At 41.1% G+C, this 22,473-nt stretch overlaps 1 protein-coding gene across 1 annotated transcript; it reads right to left on the bottom strand.

Moving 5' to 3' along the window:
- Nucleotides 1-259: 259 nt before the first annotated feature.
- LOC104256845 (alpha-1-antitrypsin) lies at nucleotides 260-6,815 on the bottom strand. Its single transcript, XM_009811405.2, has 5 exons — nucleotides 6,711-6,815; nucleotides 4,025-4,691; nucleotides 2,259-2,529; nucleotides 1,451-1,598; nucleotides 260-451 (listed from the first exon to the last, which is right to left on the bottom strand). The coding sequence occupies exons 1-5, from the start codon at nucleotides 6,813-6,815 to the stop codon at nucleotides 260-262; spliced, it is 1,383 nt and encodes a 460-aa protein (XP_009809707.2).
- Between the last annotated feature and the right edge of the window lie 15,658 nt (nucleotides 6,816-22,473).

The raw sequence follows: 22,473 nt of genomic DNA, 5'->3' as shown, positions 1-22,473 counted from the left end.
TTGTTTTTCAAAGATGGCATACACTGGTCATTAAAAGGCTGATTTACAAAATTCTTCATAATTCACGAATAGGGGTATCAGTGGTTACTTTCTACTGGAGGAGGAAGCAAGAACAGTGTTTTTAAGAATGACTACACTCTTGCTTCATTTGTTTGGAAAAAGAAAATTGTTAGTAACTCTTTTGATATAATTTTAATCCCATTGAACTATAATTGCATGAAGAATGCAATTCAAATCAGTAAGACCAGCCACTGACCAGTCATTTTTCAGTTGGATTTACAATTTTTCCCATGAAAAGGATGCTCTGAGTATACTGATCAACAATCAACAGCAAAAATGGACGGTTGAATTTGACAACAGGAGGAACAGAATGAGGAAGAAAATCTGTGCCAGTGACTGCTGCAGCGTCTGTGCCATTCTCGTGAATCTTCAGCAGGGCCTTGTGAGCAGCCTACAATGAAATACAGCAAGAACTAATGCATGTGGAGAATGGGGTGTGAAATGAATAAAATTAGCACTAAGTTAATTCAGCTACTGCCTTTCAAAAAACTGCTGGTAGGCCAGGAACAAGGAAGAAGGCCACTATAGCCAGTGGTGGTTTTTTTAGCAATGTTGACTCAATAAGCAAGTATTCTCACATTCAGAGTTCCTCAACACAAGTGTATCTAACACAGACCTTAGGGACTGCACACCTTGTGGAATTAGTTGAAAGTAGAATATTCCAGGAAATTCACAAGGAATGACAATATCAGAGGGAAAGGAAGTTGGGTTCCAGAACTGCTCTGCATGTATCCCTAACAGCACATGCATTACAGTTTAGCCAGTAGAAATTCAACCTTGATACCAAATTTTCTTTTTAATTATTGTTGGGCATTTTTAATCTTTTTGTTTTACTAGCCCCAAAATGTTAGAACATTGTAATTGCTGCTTTCAGAATGGCTGTAAGAATGCTAGCCTTTCTCTTCACTTTATCTGTTTCTCTTCACATTATTTTCAGGAAATGGGATGTTTTCCTCAAGTTTGGTCCATTTTACATGATTAGCACTCATCAGGGCCTTCAATGGTAGCAGAAGTTTTAAAATCCTTTAAAATTATAGAATGCACATGTTTGTTAGAAAAAGGCCACTTTTTCTGCTAGATATGCTAATGCAAGGCATCCCCAACACAGATACCGATGGGCACTCCTTTCTCATGCAGAAACTGGGCTGTGTTTAGTTTCTGTGACAAATGCTACACCCCTCCCAACCTTTGCGTGTCAGATGGAAGACAGTACCCTTATCTCCAGATCTTGGAGAAGTCTGAGACAGTTTAAAGTTACTTTATCGGCTAAATGTTCTAGTACAGAGTATCAGCCAGCCCTAGCAATAAGTAAAATTTCACCACTTAGTTTAGGGCAAGACAATTGGGTATTGAGGAATCCGCAGACCATTGTTTCTGCTGACAAACTTACTTTTGAAACCTTCACTTCAGGCTTTCCTGTGATTCCAGACAGATCAGCCCAGTCAGAAAACACATCCGTTACACCCAGATTAATGAACATCTTCTTTAAGTCATAGGTGCCTGAAATCGATAGTTTTGGAATACACACTTGTATCCTCCTGTTAATTCAAAAGAAAATTATGGTAGTTGCTGCAATCAAAGTATGCCTTGGACTGCAGACTCCCAACTTGCTAGTGGTTCTTCTGTGCTAAAATGTTAGTCTTTTCATCTAAAAAAGATAGCAACAAAAAGAAGATGGGAAGACGATGGTCTAGAGGATGGGAAAGGAGAATTATATCAGTTGGGCTTTCTTGTATGATTCTGCAACACAGTCACTTGATGGGAGAGAAAGCAGCGGTGGTGCCAGGATTTTTGGGACTAAGTTTGCATTCTCTTTCTAGCCTTGAAGGTTTTTCTTCTGGAATTCACACCCCATTCCCTCTGAGGGATCTGATTGCTATGTCGCAGTATTATCACTCTTAACGCATTGTGCTTGAGACAAGGGAAATGGAGACACTTAACATCAACTAGAAAATGTGTGGAGAAAAAAAATTAAATTTCCCAGCTCACAGATCTCTTCCCTCATCACAAGGCAACGCTGATTCTAATTTTTGCTGAAAGTATCAAATCATCAAATCATTTGGACTGTCCCTTTATACCCATTCCATTGCTTAAATTTCCAATCAACAGCAAAGGCTAGTAACTATAAAACCTGATCAACGTATTCAGACTTTGGATTCTGACTATCTTGAATCATCAAATCAGAATTCTATATTTACCGTCTTTCAAGTGATTTTTCCCATTTAGATACAGTGTCTTTTGTCAGGGCATCTTCCAACTGTTTCATTTTTCCTCCATTGGGCAGGATAAACAGTGCTGCAACGTCTCCCTTGTAAGGAATCTGCACCACCTCGCAAGACAGCTTCCTGTCAGAGTATGTTTTATAAAATCCGTCTCGAGTCATCATCTTCACTTCAACTGAGGTCTTCGCATTCACATGGAAATAATCCTTGTGAGTTCCCTTAATATTGAAAGGATTTTCCCAGTAGGCTTAAAACCAAAAGAGAAAGAATACAATCGAATGCCTATTTCGGGGAGGATATATTAATATAGTCCAGACTAATGTACACCAGATAACCCCGTATCTGAAGATTTACACACATACCTGAAGATCAAAGGTATTCCAAATTTATTAAAGATCTTGTTCCCTGCCATTTTTGCTGTACTGTGTTCACTAACAGCTAAATATCCCAGGTTAAATCTCATATGGACTTGTACAACACCTTTCTAAGTCAGATAAATTAAATGAAGTAACTTCATCATACTACCTTATGTTTTATTTGAAGTAAATGAAAGCTGACCAGGATCGAGCGAGTTACTTTCTGGTTTCAGAATGTTGCTTGTAATGCAAGTTCCACAGCAGATGTCTGCCTTTTGAAAGGTAGCATGTTAAGCTCCTTTTTCATATGCTTTTTCATATGTTCTTCATCTTGTAGCACTAAGGAAACGCTTACATGCAAGAACAACCCAAACTTTTAGGCCTGATCATAACTGCATTACCGTAAACAGAATAGGGCTTCAAGGGCTTTAAGCTTCAAAATGGTTTTCTCTTGGTGTTTATTCAACTGAATTTTCTATGATATTTTATTTTGTATTAAATCAGGTCATTCACTGAACAAATACACAGGGATCACAGCTTGCCATTCTGTAATATGTTCTCTTTTTTAAAATATTGAATAGAAATAAAATAAAACCAAAAAATAAATAATGGAATGTAAACTCCACAGTACTCTGATTACTTTATAAGTTTGAGCTTTCCTCCCTGTCCTCCCCAGTAAAAAAAATATACTCCAGCATCAGACTAGGGCACCTGAGACTAGGGTATCCAAATTTAATAAAGTAATTGAAATTAAATCTGTTTTGCTGAAAGTTCATCTATTTCCAGACATGCCTTTCTGGGTGGTAAATTCCATGTATGTTCTGCATGCTGCCACAAATGGATATGACATCTAAGAGGAAGTTAATCATTGCCAAAGCAATACATTTGCAAGTGCCTCTTGGGATATGTATAATGTGATGACAAGCTGTAGAACATTTAGACTCCAACTCCAGAGGTACCTACCCATTCAATAGGCATGGACTGTAAGTAAATTTAAGTGTTTGGCATTTTTTGTTAATCTGCTTCTTTGGAATTTATTTTTCTACTTCATACAGCATGTGAAAACATTGTAATTTTTACAATAATAAGTAGATCAAGTCTGACAGAAAAATGTACAAATGCATAAATCTGTTGTACTCTAGCAATTCCCTAAAACTTGAAGATTGCAAATAAATGAACTTTTATGCTTAGGAGCCAAAACATATGCTAGAAAAGTTTAGATGTGCAAGAGGTTTCAAAGCATGAGAACTTTCAATGTCCCTTATCGTAACAGCCTAATCATAACACTGGCCTTTCATTTAAAAATAATTCAGAAATAATCTGGAGTATTTGATTTAGTGCAGGTGAAACTGAAGTAGTACAGTAAGTAACACCTATGTAACTTACCTTTGAAATAAATGTAGTTAACGATTACCATTAGAGTGTTTGGATCAAGGTCTTTAAGTATTTGGTTTATATTCCCATGGGTTTCGTTCTTTATATGATCATTGATCTCTTTTTTAGCTTCAGTTGAATTCTGGAAGTTACTAGAAACAATTTTTCCTTTGTACAGTTGTTTTACGTCCTTCAGAAATGTTTTCTGTGGCTTCAGGTGTTTGTCCATGAACAGGGTGTTCCCCATGCTCAGTTGCACCTGGCTGCCAGGGCGGTTCAGCAAGAGGAGGAGGTGACGAAAGCCGTTATGTATCTCCTCCTCCTGGGTGTCAGTGAGGTTAAAGGCCAACCCTTCCAGCACTTGAGCCTGGCTAGTGGCTCTGGAGCCCAGGGCCAGCAGGGCAAAGGCAGTGGAGATGCTGACTGGGGAAAAGAAAATGTTCTTGCCAGGTTCTTGGGTGGTTGCTTGCCTGTAAAACCGGAAGGCAAAGTGTGTGTTGCTGGGGACTATCTGTTGGCAGGAATCAAGAGGATCTTCCTTATGGGGATGCTGCTTCTGGGCATCAGTTGCCTTGGGCTCGTCATTGTGGTGGTCATTCTGGGTCAGGCTGTGGACAGTGAGGTGAAGCATGGCTACCAGCAAGCACAGCGGGAGGGTGGTCTTCATCATCCTTTGCAACTACTGTGTGGACAAAGAATGAAATGGTCTTGGATATTGGAGGTCAGCTGTGTCAGTATCTCATCTTTTATTTTTATCTGCTACTACCTTCAACAGCTATCTGGTAATCACTGTTATCTCCTGACCTGCTCCTTTAATGTGGAAGTGTTTTTTAAATCCTCGTGCTTTTGAGTTTACTTGTAATTCCTATCCATTGCTGCCTACTTCAGTTCTGCTTTACTCCAGCTACAAAAGTCCCTTGTTACTGGAGAAAGAAACATGTGAGTATTAAAGAAAAGAAGAGTCAGAGGGAGAGAACAATTAAAAAGGCTGCTTTTTGTGTGTGTGTGTCTCTCTGTGTAAATCCATCTTATTGTGAGGCAGCACATCAGGAGCAACTCTTAATTCTTTTATGTTTATCTCTAAGAACTCTCAGGATTATTATGGTATTAGTGACTAAACGAGGCTTACGTCAAATGACAGTGCTGTGTTAATGGAAAACAGTATGAGATTGTAGCACTCAAAAATGGTATTCTTTCTCTCATTCCTGACTCATTTTAATATACAAAGTGACTAATCACAAGAGAGCTGGTAAAAATTTTCTGCTTCAACACCTGATTAGATCAGAATGTGTTGCTTTATTTTAAGCAACCACTCACGTGATGTATGTCTTCCAGATGGACTCCTCTCTGTGTGTACCCCCCTCCACCCTGATCATGGAAGGATGAGGTCGCGGGTGTGGGCTTGGCCCCTCTGGTCTTTTCAAACTTTGTATCAGCAGGAAAGCCTCCTTTCCTAAAGCAAATAGCCCTGTGGCCGGAGTAGCGCTCAGCAAAGAGCCTGGTTCATGGCATTTTGGCCGTTTCTGACAACTGTGGCCATTTTTTTTTTTTCTTTTGTTCATTTGTTTATTGCTTTCTCTTTTGCAGATTAGATGAAGAACATGTTGGGATGATTTGTAATGTCTAGGATGTTTAACCTGTCAGAAAACAGGTAAGAGCTATTCCAATTAAAATTTATACTAATGACTAAAAAAGCAACTCCAAATAGCTGTCACTTAATGTCCTACTTGAAGCAGAATAGCTTCAGGGAAGAAGATCACGAGTTACCTGCTCACCCCCCAGTCAATGGCAAAGGCACTCAGAGACACGGGTTCGGCAGAGCAGATGAGATGTTTATTGGGATTTCCCCCGCCCTGTGTCAGCACTCTGTTCACTAAGATTTGGGTGAAAAGGAGCCAACTTGTCCTTCTACAGCTTTGCTCTTTGAGATCTGAGTAAATCAGTACTTACAGGGTAGGCTGGCATAGTAAAATCAATTTGTGAATCCTGTCTGGACCGTGTTAAATAAGACAGTTCATTCAGTTCAGTTTTGGTTATCTGGTTGTAAGCTTTAGGGAACATTAGTAATAGTAAAAAATAAGATTGGCAGTTGGGAAGTCAGAATACTTTCCCCTTGTTAATGAAACAGATTTATTCTATATGTAAAAGAGCTATTTGGGATAAATATTCAGAACAGACTTATACTCTGTGGAGCTGCTATAATGTATCCCCACAATTTGCTATTCAATATTTCTTGAAATTAAGTTCTGCTGTCTTTTGAGTGCTTAGAAACCAGGTTTCACCCTTGAAAGCAGATGTGCTTCACAACTCACTAGCTAAATGCCATGCAGCTGCATCAAAATCGTTAAGTTAAAGATAACTGGGTACTTACATTACATTCAGAAGGGTCTTGCTTTTGTATGGGTTGTGTTGTTTCTTGCTGCTTTACTCATACTGCTGTTTTCCTCTGTTAAACATTACATGGCTTCAAATACATATTACCTAGAAGGACAAAGCTGAATGCTGATGAAGCTATTTTTCTTGGACATCACATGCATGTGTCCACATCTCTCCACTCCAAACAGAGAGCAAAGACCATGGGGCTCAGGTGGTCAGTAGAGTGTAGTGTTACATCCCAACGGGTATGCAACTCCTAAGCAAATATTTATTGGAAATGAGATTTTTGTGCCAAGGGCAGCTACTTTGCCCTATATGCTACCTGAGATGGAGATAACTGTTCATCTGGAGACACAGTTTTGCCCAGGACTAAGGTCTGAAGGCCAGGGTCAGGGAGCTGCAGGGAGCACCGCTTATGCTCAGCCATGCTACCTAGCCTACTGGACTCCACTTAAATGTCAACATCTCATCTTTTATTTCTATACAGTCGAGACCCCACTGGTCACTATTAAGAAGCCAATGAGTCCTCTTGGCCTCATTGAAAAAGAGGGTACCTCATTCATTTGTGTAAGAATGGTGAATTTTAGCTGTATGTTGAATGGTAATCTTGTAATCTTTCAGACACACTGTCTCCTCATAACCTAGTAATTCTCGCTGTATCTCTGTTAAGGACCACCTAATACATCAAGATCTGAAAAGTACTTAATGTAGACTTTAGTACTTGAAAAAGCTGCCTAAAATATGTGCACTATCACTGTGAGTGCCCAATCATGATACTGAACAAATGCAACTGTTGTAACATACATAAACAGTAAACCAAGGCACAGTCCCAAACCTCTCAAAGAACAGCAGATAACAGAAGAGAGCAACCCAGTAACATTAACCAGTAACAAATCAAGGCAGTCTCAAACAATAAGTCTCAGCCTTCTTGTAAAGATGTATTTCAGTTTCCTGGGATTCTTCCGAAGGAAGATAGGTGCTGTGAAGCTGGCTGACCAGTATACACGACTGGATGAACTGTTTAGATGCATGGTTTGATCAGCCAGCCAGGATAATGCCTGCTCAGTCCCTCTATGTCTCTGCTGCACCTTGCAGGACTTATTACTATCTCCTCAGGAAGGGGCAGCATAATTCCCTGGATCCTGAAGAGCCAAGGAATTGTGTAAGTAAAACAGTGTAAGCACAGCTGTTCCTAGTCCCCAACTGTGCTGCTTTCAGAGGTACTTCTTTATGTCCTGGCATCCATGGCCTTGGTGATGCAGCTAGGTTCCCTGCACAGTATCTACAGCCTCAGTTGTTGGGGTTTTTTTTCAGAATACAGCTGAACTCTGCATGCTTGTTTTAGATATAGCCAAAGTTTGCTGTTAAGTACTTTGGTTTTGAATTTGTGTTTTTTCTTACTAGAGTACCAGTTGCTGCTGTCCCCTGGAGTGCTTGTGTAGGTCAGGTGAGACTTGATGGAGCAGACTGTTCTCTCTTGCCAGCCACAAAGCCACTGCATTTGAATTAAATGAATGTATAAGCTAGAATGCTTGATGGCAAAAATGCAGTCTGTCAGGAAAAGAGAGTGAGATGCTCACAGTGCTCCAAGACAGTCAGGCTGTTGGCTGTTCTGTGCTGCTCCTTTAGTCATGCAGCTGAGCAGTGTTAAGCATTTACAGTTCTGTTAAACGTTAGAGGGATCAAAGCAAAATTATCTGAGGATGCATTTAAATGTTGATGAAACTATTTTCCATCCTCATGTAGCCATGCAGAGCAGGTAGAAATCAGTGATCGAAGGGCCAGCTGTCTTCAATGTCTGCTGTCTCCAAACATGCGTAATTGCCATAGGCAAACACACTTTGGCGAGAAGAGGTCCATGACCATGAGCAGCTGTTCTATCAGATATACCTTCCTAGCTTATTGCCAGCTAATGACACAAGTGCTAAAACATCTCCTGAGGTGTGTTATGGCCTGCCTTGGGGCTTTAGTTTCCTGACCGTGCAGCTCAGACACCTGCTACAACGTGCTAAACCGGGCTAACTTTCTGTTCCATGAAAAGCAGAGCAGAAAAGGTAATTAACATGCAGCTCGGGTTTTTTTTCCCCAAAAATGAACTTAGCATCAGTTCGGAAACAGTCCCACACTCAGAGCCTTTCTTTGAGCCTTGGTTTAGTCACATCAGTGGTGAAACACTGGAACAGGCTGCCCAGGGAAGTGGTAGAGTCACCCTCACTGGAGGTGTTCAAGGAATGTGTGGACGAGGCATTGTGGGACATGGTTTAGTGGGCATGGTGGCATTAGTTGATGGTTGGACTTGATGATCTTACAGGTCTCTTCCAACCTTAGTGATTCTCTGATCAGAAAAGGAAGCCTGGGCAGTGGAGTCCACTGTGCAGCAGCACGGCCAGCTGAGGAGTTTTATGCAAGGGTTGGGGGTAATTCTGGATTCCCTGCATGACTCTGAGGTGAATCAAAGCATGCTTCAGTACTGTGGGAAAATTGTGGCAAATGTGTTTGCTGCTCAGGCATTCATCTGTATTATTCTCTTGTTGAAAGTCATTATGGATTGATTTTGAAACTCTTTCAAAATCTGCCTCTCTTTGCTTCAATTATCAGTGTTCTCATGAGGTGGTGACTTGAAGTCTGTTGTCCTACCAGGGAGGTCAGCAGATGTTCTGCAAGCCAACAGCTGGTCCACCACAGGGCCTGCTTCTGGAGAGAGTAACCTGCAAAATGTGCCTACACTGACATTTTGATTTACACCTGAGTTCATTCCTGATCACATGACTGTACTCCTACTATTTTACTCCAAGTGTCTCCAGTATGAGCTGCCTAACTCCTTTCATCAGCAAATGCTCAGTAAGCCTTATAACCTCAGGCAGCTCCAGCCATGTGGAATGCAATGCCCATCCTCAGCATCACTCTATATAAACATTTTCTCAGGCTGTTACATGACTCTCCTGTTATTTTTGGCGCTTGGAAAGAAAAGCAAAACAAAAAATGGTAATGTCTCAAGGCAGCAGAATGTCAGCCTTGGCTGAGGGCAGACTCAGACCAAGTACTTGCAGAGCAGACACAGCCGCCCCACTCCAGAAGATCTGTAACATCCACATTCTGTATCACGTATCTGGTATAGACATGAACCACTCTGTATCAGCTGCCCCAAGGCTGTCTTCATGTCTTGTCCACAGACAGTATATGCATTGCCAAAATTCACCATTGCTTACCCCAGCACCAAACTTTAGCTGAAAGGATGCAGTCATTGTGGGGGAGCCAGAGGAGGGCTCTGGAGCAGTAGTTGGTGTTAGGTTGAAGAACGTACCTAGAGTATGTCTTGAAGACATACATGGTTGCAGTCAGATTTTCCCATGAATTTCTAGTCTTACAAAAGGACTAGAAAGTCTGCCTGCCCCGGCTTTCAAGTCAGCAGGGAAGGAAGATGCATGGAAGATAAGCCACGCTCAGCCTGGTGGTGGTTCATGTAAGAATCTTCCCTGCATTTCTTTTTCCAAAAATGTTTGTCTTAGCTCTGTTATCCCATTTGACAGATCCTGCATGCTCATTTATACTGTAGATGGAGATTAATGAGATCTCTAAGTCAGGAGCTAGTTACTCTAATGTGTCTTTAATAAAATAATTTGCATAATTTGAGAGGTAAAGATATCCATTTCAAACAATGGCTATGGAAGTTACAGATGATGAATGGTATTGTCAAATTATCCAGAAGGAACGTAGATCTATGATTCTCATTGAATCTAGATAGAACTGGGATTCACATGTCAGTCAAGCATAATACAACAGGAGTTCAGTTCCTGACTGCCATTAAAATAATGACTTTAGGATAACAAATTGCATGTTTTATAGTTTTAAAATGTATTCAAGATTTTCTTTAGTTTTCTTTTACTAGTTACCTATGTAAAAAGTGCTCCCAACTAGAGAAGCGCAATGAAAAACACGACTCAGTTCTAGAGACGTGCAAAATGGTTGTGTTTCCATTTTCATATTGCAAAGCCTTGAAGTTAATATTTCAGCTCTAAAACCTCAGTAAAGAAAAGATATGGTCCCATTTTATTTCATTCATTAAACCCTCAAAAGTTTCTTGTGCATGTATAGTATTTATTGATTCGGAGAAAAACTGTAGAATTTACGCATTTTGTAGAGTTTTCTGTGTCATGTGGAAAGCAAACTTCTTACACTGGAATGGCTGGAAACAGATTTTCTAAATCCATGTTTATGAACCAAACCAAAAATGTCTTAATAATCATCTGTACTTCATGCTTACGTTTGGCAGATGGTTGAAAGAAATGTTAAGGTGCTTGATATTTGCTGGCCAAGTCATGTTTTTATCCAGGAGCCCTGCTGTGACTTAAAGAGTGTAATTTTAATACTCCAACTTTGAAAACTCTAGTTACGCTGGTGGAAAATTTGTCCATGGAAAAGTCTTACTGATCCTAAGTAGCTGTTATTTAAACTTTTCTCTTTTTTTGTAGTAATGATTGGCTTAAAAGAGACTTTTTAAAAACAGCAGCCTAAAATCATACATTAGCCATGCAAACACAGGTTCTGGATGCATTAAAGTGTTTCTCACTGGTTTGCTTCATTTTTCTCTTTAGCACATTTGCTAAAGAAACACAAGTTTGCTCTTAGCTCTAATATAAACACAGTTTGTGTGCAAGGGTGTTCTGATCTGATGTATTGTGTTTATAGTTTCATGGGAGACAACTGTGTTGATTTTTGTAAGTGATACTAAAGAAAACTCTAGCCTCATGTTTTTGCTTGGTCAGGGCTGTAAGAATTGGTGAATTCTGTGAACAGTTACACAGTGGCTGTTCAATGACCCATGTCTAACAAAGTAATAAGGTTTAATTAGCCCAACCTAATCTGACAGCTTGCTGCTGGCACACTATCTGTTAGTACAGCTGGCTAGTGATGCATGTATGCATGTGAAATAAAGATCACTCCTCGCAAGTTTTCTTTGCTTTTCAAGTATTGTGTGGTTGAATTCTTGCAGTTTCAAGTTGTCTTATCATACAAACTTTGCTTCCCCCCATCCAATTTAAAAGCAGGTCTCAGTTAATAAGATTAACATGTTCTTCATTTTGAGTTTTGATAGAGGTTGCTTTAAAGCTAAACATTGGCAAAGCCTATACAAAATTCATACCCAAATAACTAGAATATGTCAAATGTTTGGACCACCCAAAAAACCACAATCTGTATGGCCAAGCGCCCAAGCCAGTAATATTTCCAACATATACCATTGTGTCAGCATGCAAAAGCCCTGAGTACAGAGCTACGCTTCTCAAGGCAGCATTAGGCCTGCACAGAGATAGTCACAGGTTTAAGTTTACAGCATCTTCATTTATACTTTAAAAATGAGACCTTTTCTTTTGTTCACATGTTGATGTTCATAGTACAAGTGCAAGATCAGGAAATTGCCTTACACGGATTTCCAAACCCAAAACTCTAAGCCAAGGTTTTATCATTTTTTGCTATAGACAATTTAACCTACAGTCACAATCAATGATGACCGCTGCATGGTCAGAGGACAAGAACTAAACCTGTATTCAGCAGCCCTGGCTAGTGCAGCCTCCCTGTGCTTCCCAGCAAAATTCAGCAGGGCTTTGTGAACATCCTGCAAAGAAAGTGGGCAAATTTCATAAGAACAGGGTTTGGACAGCAGAAGTGTGAAGGGAGGTCCCTGATGCAATGACTCCCTGGAGCAGTTGTATCTGAGGAAACCCAGCCCAGGGGCTGGAAAGAGACCCAGTGGAGAGCAGAGAACTGGAAATGCCAGAACGAGACTGAAGCAGAAAAGAGAGAGAGGTGTGTGCTCCTCTAACAAAACACATGCATCCACTCAGTAATAAAATCTTTTTCAAATTCTGCCCAGTTGTGTTGTCCAATGGTTTCTTGCAGCAACCTTATAATCAATCGATATGGCAGAGAAATATTAAAACCTGGGGGTCATAATCAGACATTAAAACATTGTATTTCTGAAACTGTTCCTCTGTAAAACATATTTTACTGTTAAAGGAAACATACTCAACAAGTGTGCCAGTGTGTTTTCCCCATAGGTTTTTGCCCCTGTGCAACAGAATCTTAGAATCAAAATCTAGGTTGGAAGGAACCTCCAGAGGTCATCTAGTCCAACCCTGTGCTCAAAACACACCTACTTAGATTGGGTTCCTCAGGGACATGCCTCCAAGGACAGGGATTTCATAACCTCTCTGGGCAACCTCTTCCAGTATTTAACCACCGCGTGGTAAAAATATGTTCCTAATTAGAAATTTTTTACATTCAAACTGTTCATTGATCTTCTCTGCAGTTTCTGCCAGCTTCAGCATCATGCATCTCTTTGTCATCATCCAGAAACTTCTGGACTGTCATTTACAGTTAGGGCATTGCATTTGCTCAGCTGGACCTTGCTTAGCAGTAATTGAAAGAAAACCTCCATGGATCTCTTGCTCCTCTGTCTCTGTCAGGTGAGGTCTTTGTGTAGCCAACTCCACATGGATGCTTTGTTCGCCCAGGAGGGCGTTGCAAAGGCAGTAGAAAGGCTCAAAGGAGAGAATAAAATATTCTTGTCACCTTCCTCTGCCATGACCTGCTTGTAAAAACCTAGATGTGAAGTTAGCATTGCTGGTGGCTACCTTGAGATGAGCCAGGTTTCAACTACATTTCTGCTTTCCAGGAGATGTTTAGGTAATTTACAGTTCTCAAGCTGTACTATTCCCTGGGGTGACCAGTTAGTATGTGGGCGTGAAACCTAGTCACACAGTGGACTTATTGTTTGCTCGCTGTCATTTACAAGATAGTGAGGAATGGAATTGACATCTGAGTAAGAAAGCGTCATGAAAATTACCCATCTCTCCATAGAATGCCATCAATATTTGTTACAGAGGTTAATTTTATGCTAGTTCAGGTCTATGACTGAACTCAAAGACCAGCATGCAAACAATGAGAAAAAAGGGTTTTAATTAATGTCTTTGAAGTAGTTTCTAAAGACAGACTGGAACACCCATTAAATCCACAGAGTGCCAAAAATAATTCCTTGTTTTTGCCCACAGAAATGAGATACAAGACTTAGGTCTCAGTGGTTAGTTCAGTGTTGCCAAACTCCATGAATACTGAAGTGTTTAGAGAGGCTGTTTTCCCCTTAAACTTCTCTTGACCTTTCACCATCTTCCCCCACCCAAATTTCACCTCCATCCAAAGCACACATGTCACGTCCAACTGCAGCACTTTGGAAAGGAAACAGAGCTGGTTTTCTTGGAAGATCATGGGAAGAACATTTTGGGGATCAATGTCAGTAAAGAAGAAACTAGATAAACAGTCTTTACTGTTAAAAAATGGAAAGATGGTACATATCAGACCCCTCTTACTGCCTCTGAAATAATTTGCTCTTTCAATTTTGCTGTGCTGAATCAAATGAAGATGTATAGCTGTGATACCTTCATTTGTACAGCAACGCAACTACAGAAAGGATTTTTTTTTTAAAAGAAGCAAGAATTAACACTACATGTGTTTACCCCAGTTACGTTTTTGTCCTCCTCTTTTTTTTTTTTCATTTTGTTTTAGTGGAGAAGGTGAATTATTTCTTTAAGGAGCCTCTACATTTTATACTATCCAAAAACTGGCCAAAAAGTGAGTCACCTCAGATTGGAATAGCTCTGAGTTTCTTTTATGATTCATAGGACTTTATTGAATTAGTTGGATGTAAATGGGTCTAAACTAAACATTGGGTTTAACTCCACTGTAGCAGATCTACAAAATAAAAAAGAGAGAGGTAACCATCACCTCATCAAGCTCGGCAGGGACCAGTCATCGTGCAAATACTAAGGTGGCAATTGCTGGCAGTTAGAACAGATATAAATATGTCTCAGAAGAGAAACTCCATTTGCTACAGTGCTCTAAAACTGCTCTATGGCTTGGTGCAGGGAGAGCCCCACGTAATTCCAAAATAAGGAAGAAGGAGCAAGAAATGATTGTGCCACATCAGCTGCCAGCTCCTACACATGAGCTTGCCTTGGAGAAAGAAGTTCAGGAAACCTGCCCCGAAGACTCAAGGATATGCAAAAACTAGAGTCAAAAGCTTAAACCCAAAACCTTATATATGCCATACAGTACATAAATAAAAGACGATGCAAATGAAAGAGTCACACAAAAATGACACAGGAGTGGAAAGTTAACAGAAGGGCAGAATCTTTATTCTGAATATCTCCAGGTTTTAAAGCTTTAAGGACCTTATGTGGCCAGCATGTGAGGGGCAAACCACAGCCAACCAGCAATGGAGAAGCAACAGTGCAGTTACACTTAACACAGGTCTGAGCTTGTGCCCTGTAACTAAACATCTAACTGATGGAGGTGAAAAGTTCAGTGTTAAATCTTCTCCCCTACAATAATTTCCTTTGATTCTCTTTCCATTGGCATCACTTTCTGTCTTATTTATGCCAAAAGTTTTAACATCTGCTAATTAAGTTCCAGTCAAACCTTAGAAAGACTCGAAGTCTACATTGCATGGGGGCCTGCCCAGACAGATGAGCTAATTAGCCCCAGCGTATTGCCCGGCTGCTCTTGCTTCCCTGCTTCCCTGTCTCATGGCACCTGCAAGAGGGACCTCAGCTTGTGCCTCTGCCTCTCACAGCACAACATGGACTTTTTGGCCAACTTGGTAATTCCTCTCTCCCTCCCACCTGCTCCCCATGGACTTCTGCCTTTTTTCTGGGAAGAGCAGTGCTCTTCAAGACATGACAAGTTTCTTCACAGAACCTCCAAGAACATTTCTATTTTCTCACCATTTCACAAGAGCAGATATTTTCCTGGTCCTTGCTTTGCAGAGAGGCAATTCCCTTTATCACCACTGTCAAACCCACTCTTTTACACAGGGGAAATAAGAAACTGTACCATAAGTAACACAGGTAACACGGGCTTTAATACAAGTGTTATCTCATGTTCACAAAACTTGCAAGATGCCCCCTTAACGAAGGTGTCCTCTTCTGCTCTTTGTTCTATTGCTTGCACACCACACAGCATAAGGCAACTGGATAAGAAGGTAAAAACAATCCTGGAGGCTGTAAATCAGCTTCGGAGGAAGCTCTCTTCCTTTTTTCTCTTTTTTTAATGCAGGCATCTAGTGGTTTAGGTGCTTTTAAAGGTGTTGTGATAAAATTCCAACATGTAGTTTTCCATTCACTCATAAAAAACACTTGCAGGTTCATTTAAACTGGAGAAGTCTCGTAAGAAATGTCAAAGTCAGCTATCCGGAGGGAGTGAGAGATGTGAAGAATGGGATGGAAAGCCAACAGCCTCAGCTAGAGCATGCTTTGCTTATGGAGCCATCCGTTTCTGATGGACAGTATAAACCTACTTCTTTCCCAGCCCTTTTCCTCAGACTGAAATGATTTATGACTGAAATTGTTTCTGACTTATGAAATTGTTTCTGGTTTATGGCAATCTTAGATTTCTGGACATTAAAGCATGTGGCTATTCCTGGGAAGGTGAATTAGGAAGAGCTAGTGAGATGTTCTGACAGCTCTGTAACTTCAACCTATGATGCTATAATCTGGAAGCAGTTCTCAGAAATCAAACTGATCCTCAGGAAAAGCATCCTGCAAATCTTTATCTGGAAGGAAGCTGCAGCAGAAGCCTGGAACCAGGTAAACTTCAGCATGCACAGGAGGAAAGTTTCAAACAAGAAAGCAAAGGAGTGACAGGCAACAATATTTCCAGTGATTAACTTGCCTGTGTGCATCAACACCTAATTATCGTAATACTGTATTGTCTTCATACGTATTTTCCTAACAGGAAAGAAATGTCATGCTATATGTAAGACAAAAATGACCAAACTATGTTGTGTTTGAAGAAGAGAAATACAACTCTTTGCCAAGCCTTTGCAGGAGTCAAATAACCACAGACCCATTCTTCCCAGCAGGTATTTTTTCTCCAGGCCAAATGACAGAGCACAAGCCAGGAATCTAATATATAGCAGAATTACTGAGTTAACATTATGGCTTTCCATTAAAAAGGTTTGGAAATGTATGTGTGAAATGCATTCATTTGTTTTGGTCTGGCTTTTGCAGTCTCTTAGCAGCCAGTAGTACAATTAAATACACTCCATTCCAGAAAATATTTTCTAGATCCATTACAACAATGCAACTGTTGATGCCTTCAGACCCCCCATTCTGAGCCCCAACCATACTTCACATGGTGATTAGGCTGCTGGCAACTCCATCTGACATATGCCAGGGGTATGCATGTGATATCTGGGGATACCAAGGCTCTGTGAAGGCTGCAGGAGTGCACTGCCTTGAGCAATATATCTCTCACAAGGGCTTCCTGAGCCGAGGCATTAGTGTGATTAGCAGGTGATGGATGCTGGCTATGTTGATCTCAGCCACAGCACCTTCTTAGCTTCAGCCAGGTTTTTGGCACTGAATAATCACCAAGTTTTCTGAGAGCTGAGAAATTCACACAGTATTGCCCAGGAATATCTGTTAATTTCTAATTGTGTGACAATTGCTAGACTCTCTGAATACACAATGAAATACATGACATCCGATTTTGAGAAATTGGACACCCTCAAGTGATGGGTCTGTGACATGAATGGCACTATTTTCCTGCAGGGATAACTATTTTCCCATTAAGGTAATGGTGTGGGTGCACTGATCAATGATGAGCACCAGGAAAGGCATGTTGTCATTAATGGGAGACTCTTACTCCACCATGCCTGAAGTATCATGGGGTCAATCGCCACCAGAACTTTACAAAACTTGCTAAAATTTTTCTTTGTCATTATGTATATACAGGCCACCTGATCAGGATGGGGAAGCTGATGAGGCCTTCTACAGACAGCTGAGAGTCACCTCACAGTCACAGGCCTTGGTTCTCATGGGGAGCTTCAATCACCCTGATATCTGCTGGGAAGGCTACGCAGCCAGGCATGTACAGTCCAGGAGGTTCCTCCAGTGTATTGATGATAACTTTTTGACTCAGGTGGTGGAGGAGCCAACAAGGAGAGGTGTACTACTGGGCCTAGTACTGACAAACAAAGAGGGACTGGTGGAGGACGTTAAGGTTGGGGGCAGCCTTGGCTGTAGTGATCATGAGAAGATAAAGTTTAGGATCATGTGCAGTATGCACAAAACGACAAGTAGGATTGCAACCTTGGACTTCAGGAGGGCTAACTTTCCTCAAGGAACTGCTTGGAGAAATCCCATGGGTTAGGGCTGTAGCAGGTAGGGGGACTCAAGACAGCTGGCTGATATCCAAGTCCCACTTCCTCCAAGCTCAGGATCAGTGTATCCCTAAGAGCAAGAAATCAGGCAAGGGAAGCAGGAGACCTGCATGGTTGACCAAGGAGCTTCTGAAAAAGCTCAAGTGGAAGAAGGAAGTTTACAGTACGTGGAAGAAGGGACTGACCACTTGGGAAGATTACAAGAATGCTGTCAGAGTATGCAGAGATGAAATGAGGAAAGCCAAGGCCTCCTGGGAATTAAACCTGGCAAGGGATATCAAGGTCAACAGGAAGGGTTTCTTCAAGTACATCGCAGGCAAAAGGAAAACTAGAGAAAATGTGGGCGCACTGTTGAATGAGACAGGTGCCATGGTGACAGGTGATGCAGAGAAGGCAGAGTTACTGAATGCCTTCTTTGCTTCAGTCTTTACTGCTCCAGCCAGCCCTCAGGAGTCCCAGACTTTGGAGGTAACAGAGAAAGTCTGGAGGAAGGAAGACTTTCCCTTGGTTGAGGAGGATCAAGTTAGAGACCAATTAAGTAAACGGGACATCCACAAGTCCATGGGTCCTGATGGGATGCACCTGCAAGTGCTGAGGGAGCTGGCAGAAGTCATTGCTGGGCCACTCTCCATTATCTTTGAAAGGTCCTGGAGAGCAGGCGAGGTGCCTGAGGACTGGAGGAAAGCCAATCTCTCCAATCTTCAAAAAGGGCAAGAAGGAAGACCCAGGAAACTACAGGGCAGTCAGCCTCACCTCCATCCCGGGAAAGATGATGGAATAGCTCGTTCTGGGCATCATTGCAAAGCATCTGGAAGAAAAGGAGGTTATCAGAAGTAGTCAACATGGATTCACCAAGGGGAAGTCCTGTCTGACCAATCTGACAGAATTCTATGATGGCATGACTGGATGGACAGATGAGGGGAGGGCAGTAGGTGTTGTCTATCTTGACTTCAGCAAGGCTTTCGACACCATCTCCCACATCATCCTCATAGGCAAGCTTAGAAAGTGTGGGTTAGATGAATGGACAGTGGGGTGGATTGAAAACTGGCTGACAGATAGAGCTCAGAGGGTTGTGATTGGTGGCACAGGGTCTAGTTGGAGGTCTCTAACAAGTGGTGTTCCCCAGGGGTCAGTACTGGGTCCAGTCCTGTTCAATATATTTATCAATGACCTGGAGGAAGGGATAGAGTGTGTCCTCAGAAACTTTGCTGATGACATAAAACTGGGAGGAGTGGCGGACACACCAGAAGGCTGCATTGCCATTCAGCATGACCTGGACAGGCTGGAGAGTTGGGCAAAGAGGAACCTTATAAATTCAACAAAGGCAAGTGTAGGGTACTGCACCTGGGGAGGAATAACCCCATGGATCAGTACAGGTTAGGGGCTGACCTGCTGGAGAGCAGCTCTGTGGAAAGGGACCTGGGAGTCCTGGTGGACAACAGGATGACCATGAGCCACCAATGTGCCCTTGTGGCCAAGAAGGCCAATGGCATCCTGGGGGGCATCAAGAGTGTGGCAAGCAGGTCGAGGGAGGTTATCCTCCCCTTCTACTCTGCCCTGGTGAGGCCGCATCTGGAGTACTGTGTCCAGTTCTGGGCTCCCCGGTTCCAGAAGGACAGGGAGCTGCTGCAGAAGGTACAGCAAAGGGCTACGAAGATGATTAGGGGACTGGAACATCTTTCTGATGAGGAAAGGCTGAGGGACTTGGGTCTTTTTAGTCTGGAGAAGAGAAGACTGAGGAGGCATCTTACTAATGCTTATAAATACTTCAGGGGTGGGTGCCAGGAGGATGGGGCCAGTCTTTTTTCAGTGGTGCCCAGTGACAGGACAAGAGGTAACGGGCACAAACTTGGTCATAGGAAGTTCCATCTAAACATGATGAGGAACTTCTTTCCTTGGAGGGTGGTAGAGCACTGGAACAAGCTGCCGAGAGAGGTTGTGGAGTCTGCTTCTCTGGAGATACTCAAAACTCGCCTGGACGCATTCCTGTGCAGTCTCCTCTAGGTGAACCTGCTCTGGCAGGGGGTTTGGACTAGATGATCTCCAGAGGTCCCTTCCAACCCCTATCATTCTGTGATTCTGTGGTTCTGTGATGTCCTAAGAGTGACATGCAGAAAGAATCGTACAGTACAAAAACATAATAGGCTGTTCAGTATGAAGACAATGCTAACAAGATGTGACTATTTAGTTGTTATATATTAGAAAACAAATTAAAAGGTAATTACTTTGCAAAAGACCTAAATTATGGTATGATTCTATGATATCTATGATTCTATGACATCTTCCATTTGATGAGGATACACTGGCATCAGAACTCAGCTTTGTGAGAAATTTTTCTCATTAAGCAGCCTGTGCCTTCTACCATTGTCAAAATATGGGTTCTTATTTGTCCTTATGTTTAACAGAGCATTAGTAGTTCTTTCCAATAGAATATGCAATTTGCTTTTTCAGCCCATGACCTTTAAGGCTGTTGCTTATGTTATACGCCTTTAGTTTTTTCCTAGCAGATGCTGCACAGCACTGGGAACAACAGACCTGCGCATTGGCGCTAACCACTGGCTGCTTGATATATGTTATTTTCCTTGATTTACTTCAAGCATATCATTTCCGTCTCTGCTCCCACACCCATATACACTTTGCTTCTTTTTGCTTGTTCCTTCTTTTATGATTCTTAGCACTTCTCAAAATTGCTGCTAGTTTTCTTCCAATGTCTTCTGAGCTTCATGTATTTTGTAGGTAAGGGTTAAATCTATCTCCACCACGGATCAGTCCTGGTTTCTGAGCTCCTTATTTATGCTTTTAGACTTTGTTTAACTTCTGTAGATAACTCCTTCCTAGTTATGACAACAAATACATGGTTTACTGCTATTCCCACAATGCTTGTTTTCGTTTCTCCTTATTTCAGAGAGCTGCTCAGTGTGTGCTGTTCCAAAGCTTCTGCTGTGCTGGTAATTCTTCTTCTATGGCTGTTAACCTAAAACAGCCTTTACAGAAGACTACTTTCAGCTATACCATCACAGATTTCTCTTAGGGTCCACATAGGCAGTGCTGAGGCTGAAGTTCCTGCGCGTGCATGGTTGCATGCACTCCCACATCAGATTTGTGCGTAGGCTTCAGTGCAGGCTGGGTTAGAAGATGTCCTTTGTACTTTGTTCCTCAGGTGGTGCATCAGACCAGGTCCATCCTCCAGCAACATCATTGCATTGAAGTAGCACACCACAGTACTTACACACAGCAGCAGAAACTCTTGACTAGCTAGGAGGAAAGTCCTTCCTCTCTTGCACTGAGGCTTCTCGGTCATGAAATTTACAGTCAGCAAACAAATCAAGAAACAAAAATCCAGGAAAGAGGAAACAGCAGATTGAAAGAAGAAACACTGTTCTGAACAAACCATAACTGCACTGAATTTGTGACAACCTTAAGGCTGACAGTTTTTGGGGGGTTGTTCAATCTTTCTGTACTCATTATTTACCACACAAATTTACCCTCTGCTGCACATTTCCAGTGAGGGGCATTCCCTGATTTTTGTCAAAATAGAAAGAAAACCAAGGCAAGACACATGTATAGGGTCCCGACTCCCATTCGAAGATGATTCCCTACCAACAATAGTTTCTTGATATTTTTTCATTATCCAGTTCTTAATCCAGCTTGATTTTTCTCCACCCACTTTCAAATAAGTTATGCAACACGGTTACCTCTCAAAGTGAGATCTGATTGGAAAAATATTGTTTAGATATTTATTTCCTAGTAACAAACAGAGACTATTGATCTGAGGTCCGTGAGGAACAACAAACATAAAGTCTCTGGGTATTTGCCTACAGAGTCATTTGTCATTGCAAAGCTGGACTTTGGCATACTGTCCTGAATTAGCCCTGAGATTTGCCGAGAACTTTTAAATGATCTTCTGTAGAAACAAGTTTATCTGTATTACACCAAGACCAAGTCCTTATATGTTTAGAGCTATGAAACCAAGTCTTTGCTACTAAATATTGAACAGACTACATACAGTTATTAGTAAGAAACTTTTGTCATTAGTTTACATGATTTTGAGGAGGGCTTTGAGAATGAATGTCAAGTGTTACATGGCTGGTAGATAGACATAGAAAGGTTCTTATATTCCTTATTGGTATACTTACAGCTGCAATTTACTAATACTGATACCATTAATTTAATGTCAAAGAAAATAAAGATCCTCAGAACAATCAACATAATTATATTTTAGAAATATTCACCATAATTTTTGAGTTATATTTTTCACAGACATTTTAAGAGGCTGAAGTCTAAAAAGTTGCCATTTGTATTTTACTTTTTTCCTACCAGTTTGAGATATTCTATAGCAAAAGATTTAATCAATCTGTAATTTAAGCGCTTTCATTGACTTTCTATATTTTAATAAGACATGCTAAGGATGTTGATTTAAAAAATTGAAGAAAAAATAATAAAATAATTTAAATATTTACTGATTTGTGTTTCTTTCCTTTCATAACTGTACAACTATGTAGTGTAGCATGTATGTTAAAATCCTATCAACTGAGTCACTATAAAACAACACAGTTGAAATAAGTTAGACTCAAGAAACCTTAAGTGAAAAGGTACAAAAGGTAATGTCACGTCACAGTATATTTTTACTCTATAACAGTAATCCACTGTTAATATTTAGAAAGGTGACTTCTCAAATATTATCTGCATTTTTTATGTGTGTCTATGATAGTTTAAAGCAGGTTAACAGTCCCTTGGAAAGCTCTGCTGCTCCTACTGAGGAAATAAAAACTCTCTAGTGTTATAATTTTTCATTCCTCCTCTTTTCTACCACAGTCTGACAAGTATAGCTGGAAAGTGTGATAGTGAAGGTGGTGTCAGCAGGAGAAAA

Source organism: Gavia stellata, chromosome 7 (genome assembly GCF_030936135.1).
Source record: "Gavia stellata isolate bGavSte3 chromosome 7, bGavSte3.hap2, whole genome shotgun sequence".
Lineage (NCBI taxonomy): Eukaryota > Metazoa > Chordata > Aves > Gaviiformes > Gaviidae > Gavia > Gavia stellata.
Note: the sequence above shows the minus strand (reverse complement) of the source record. Positions and strands in the feature narration are given on the sequence as shown.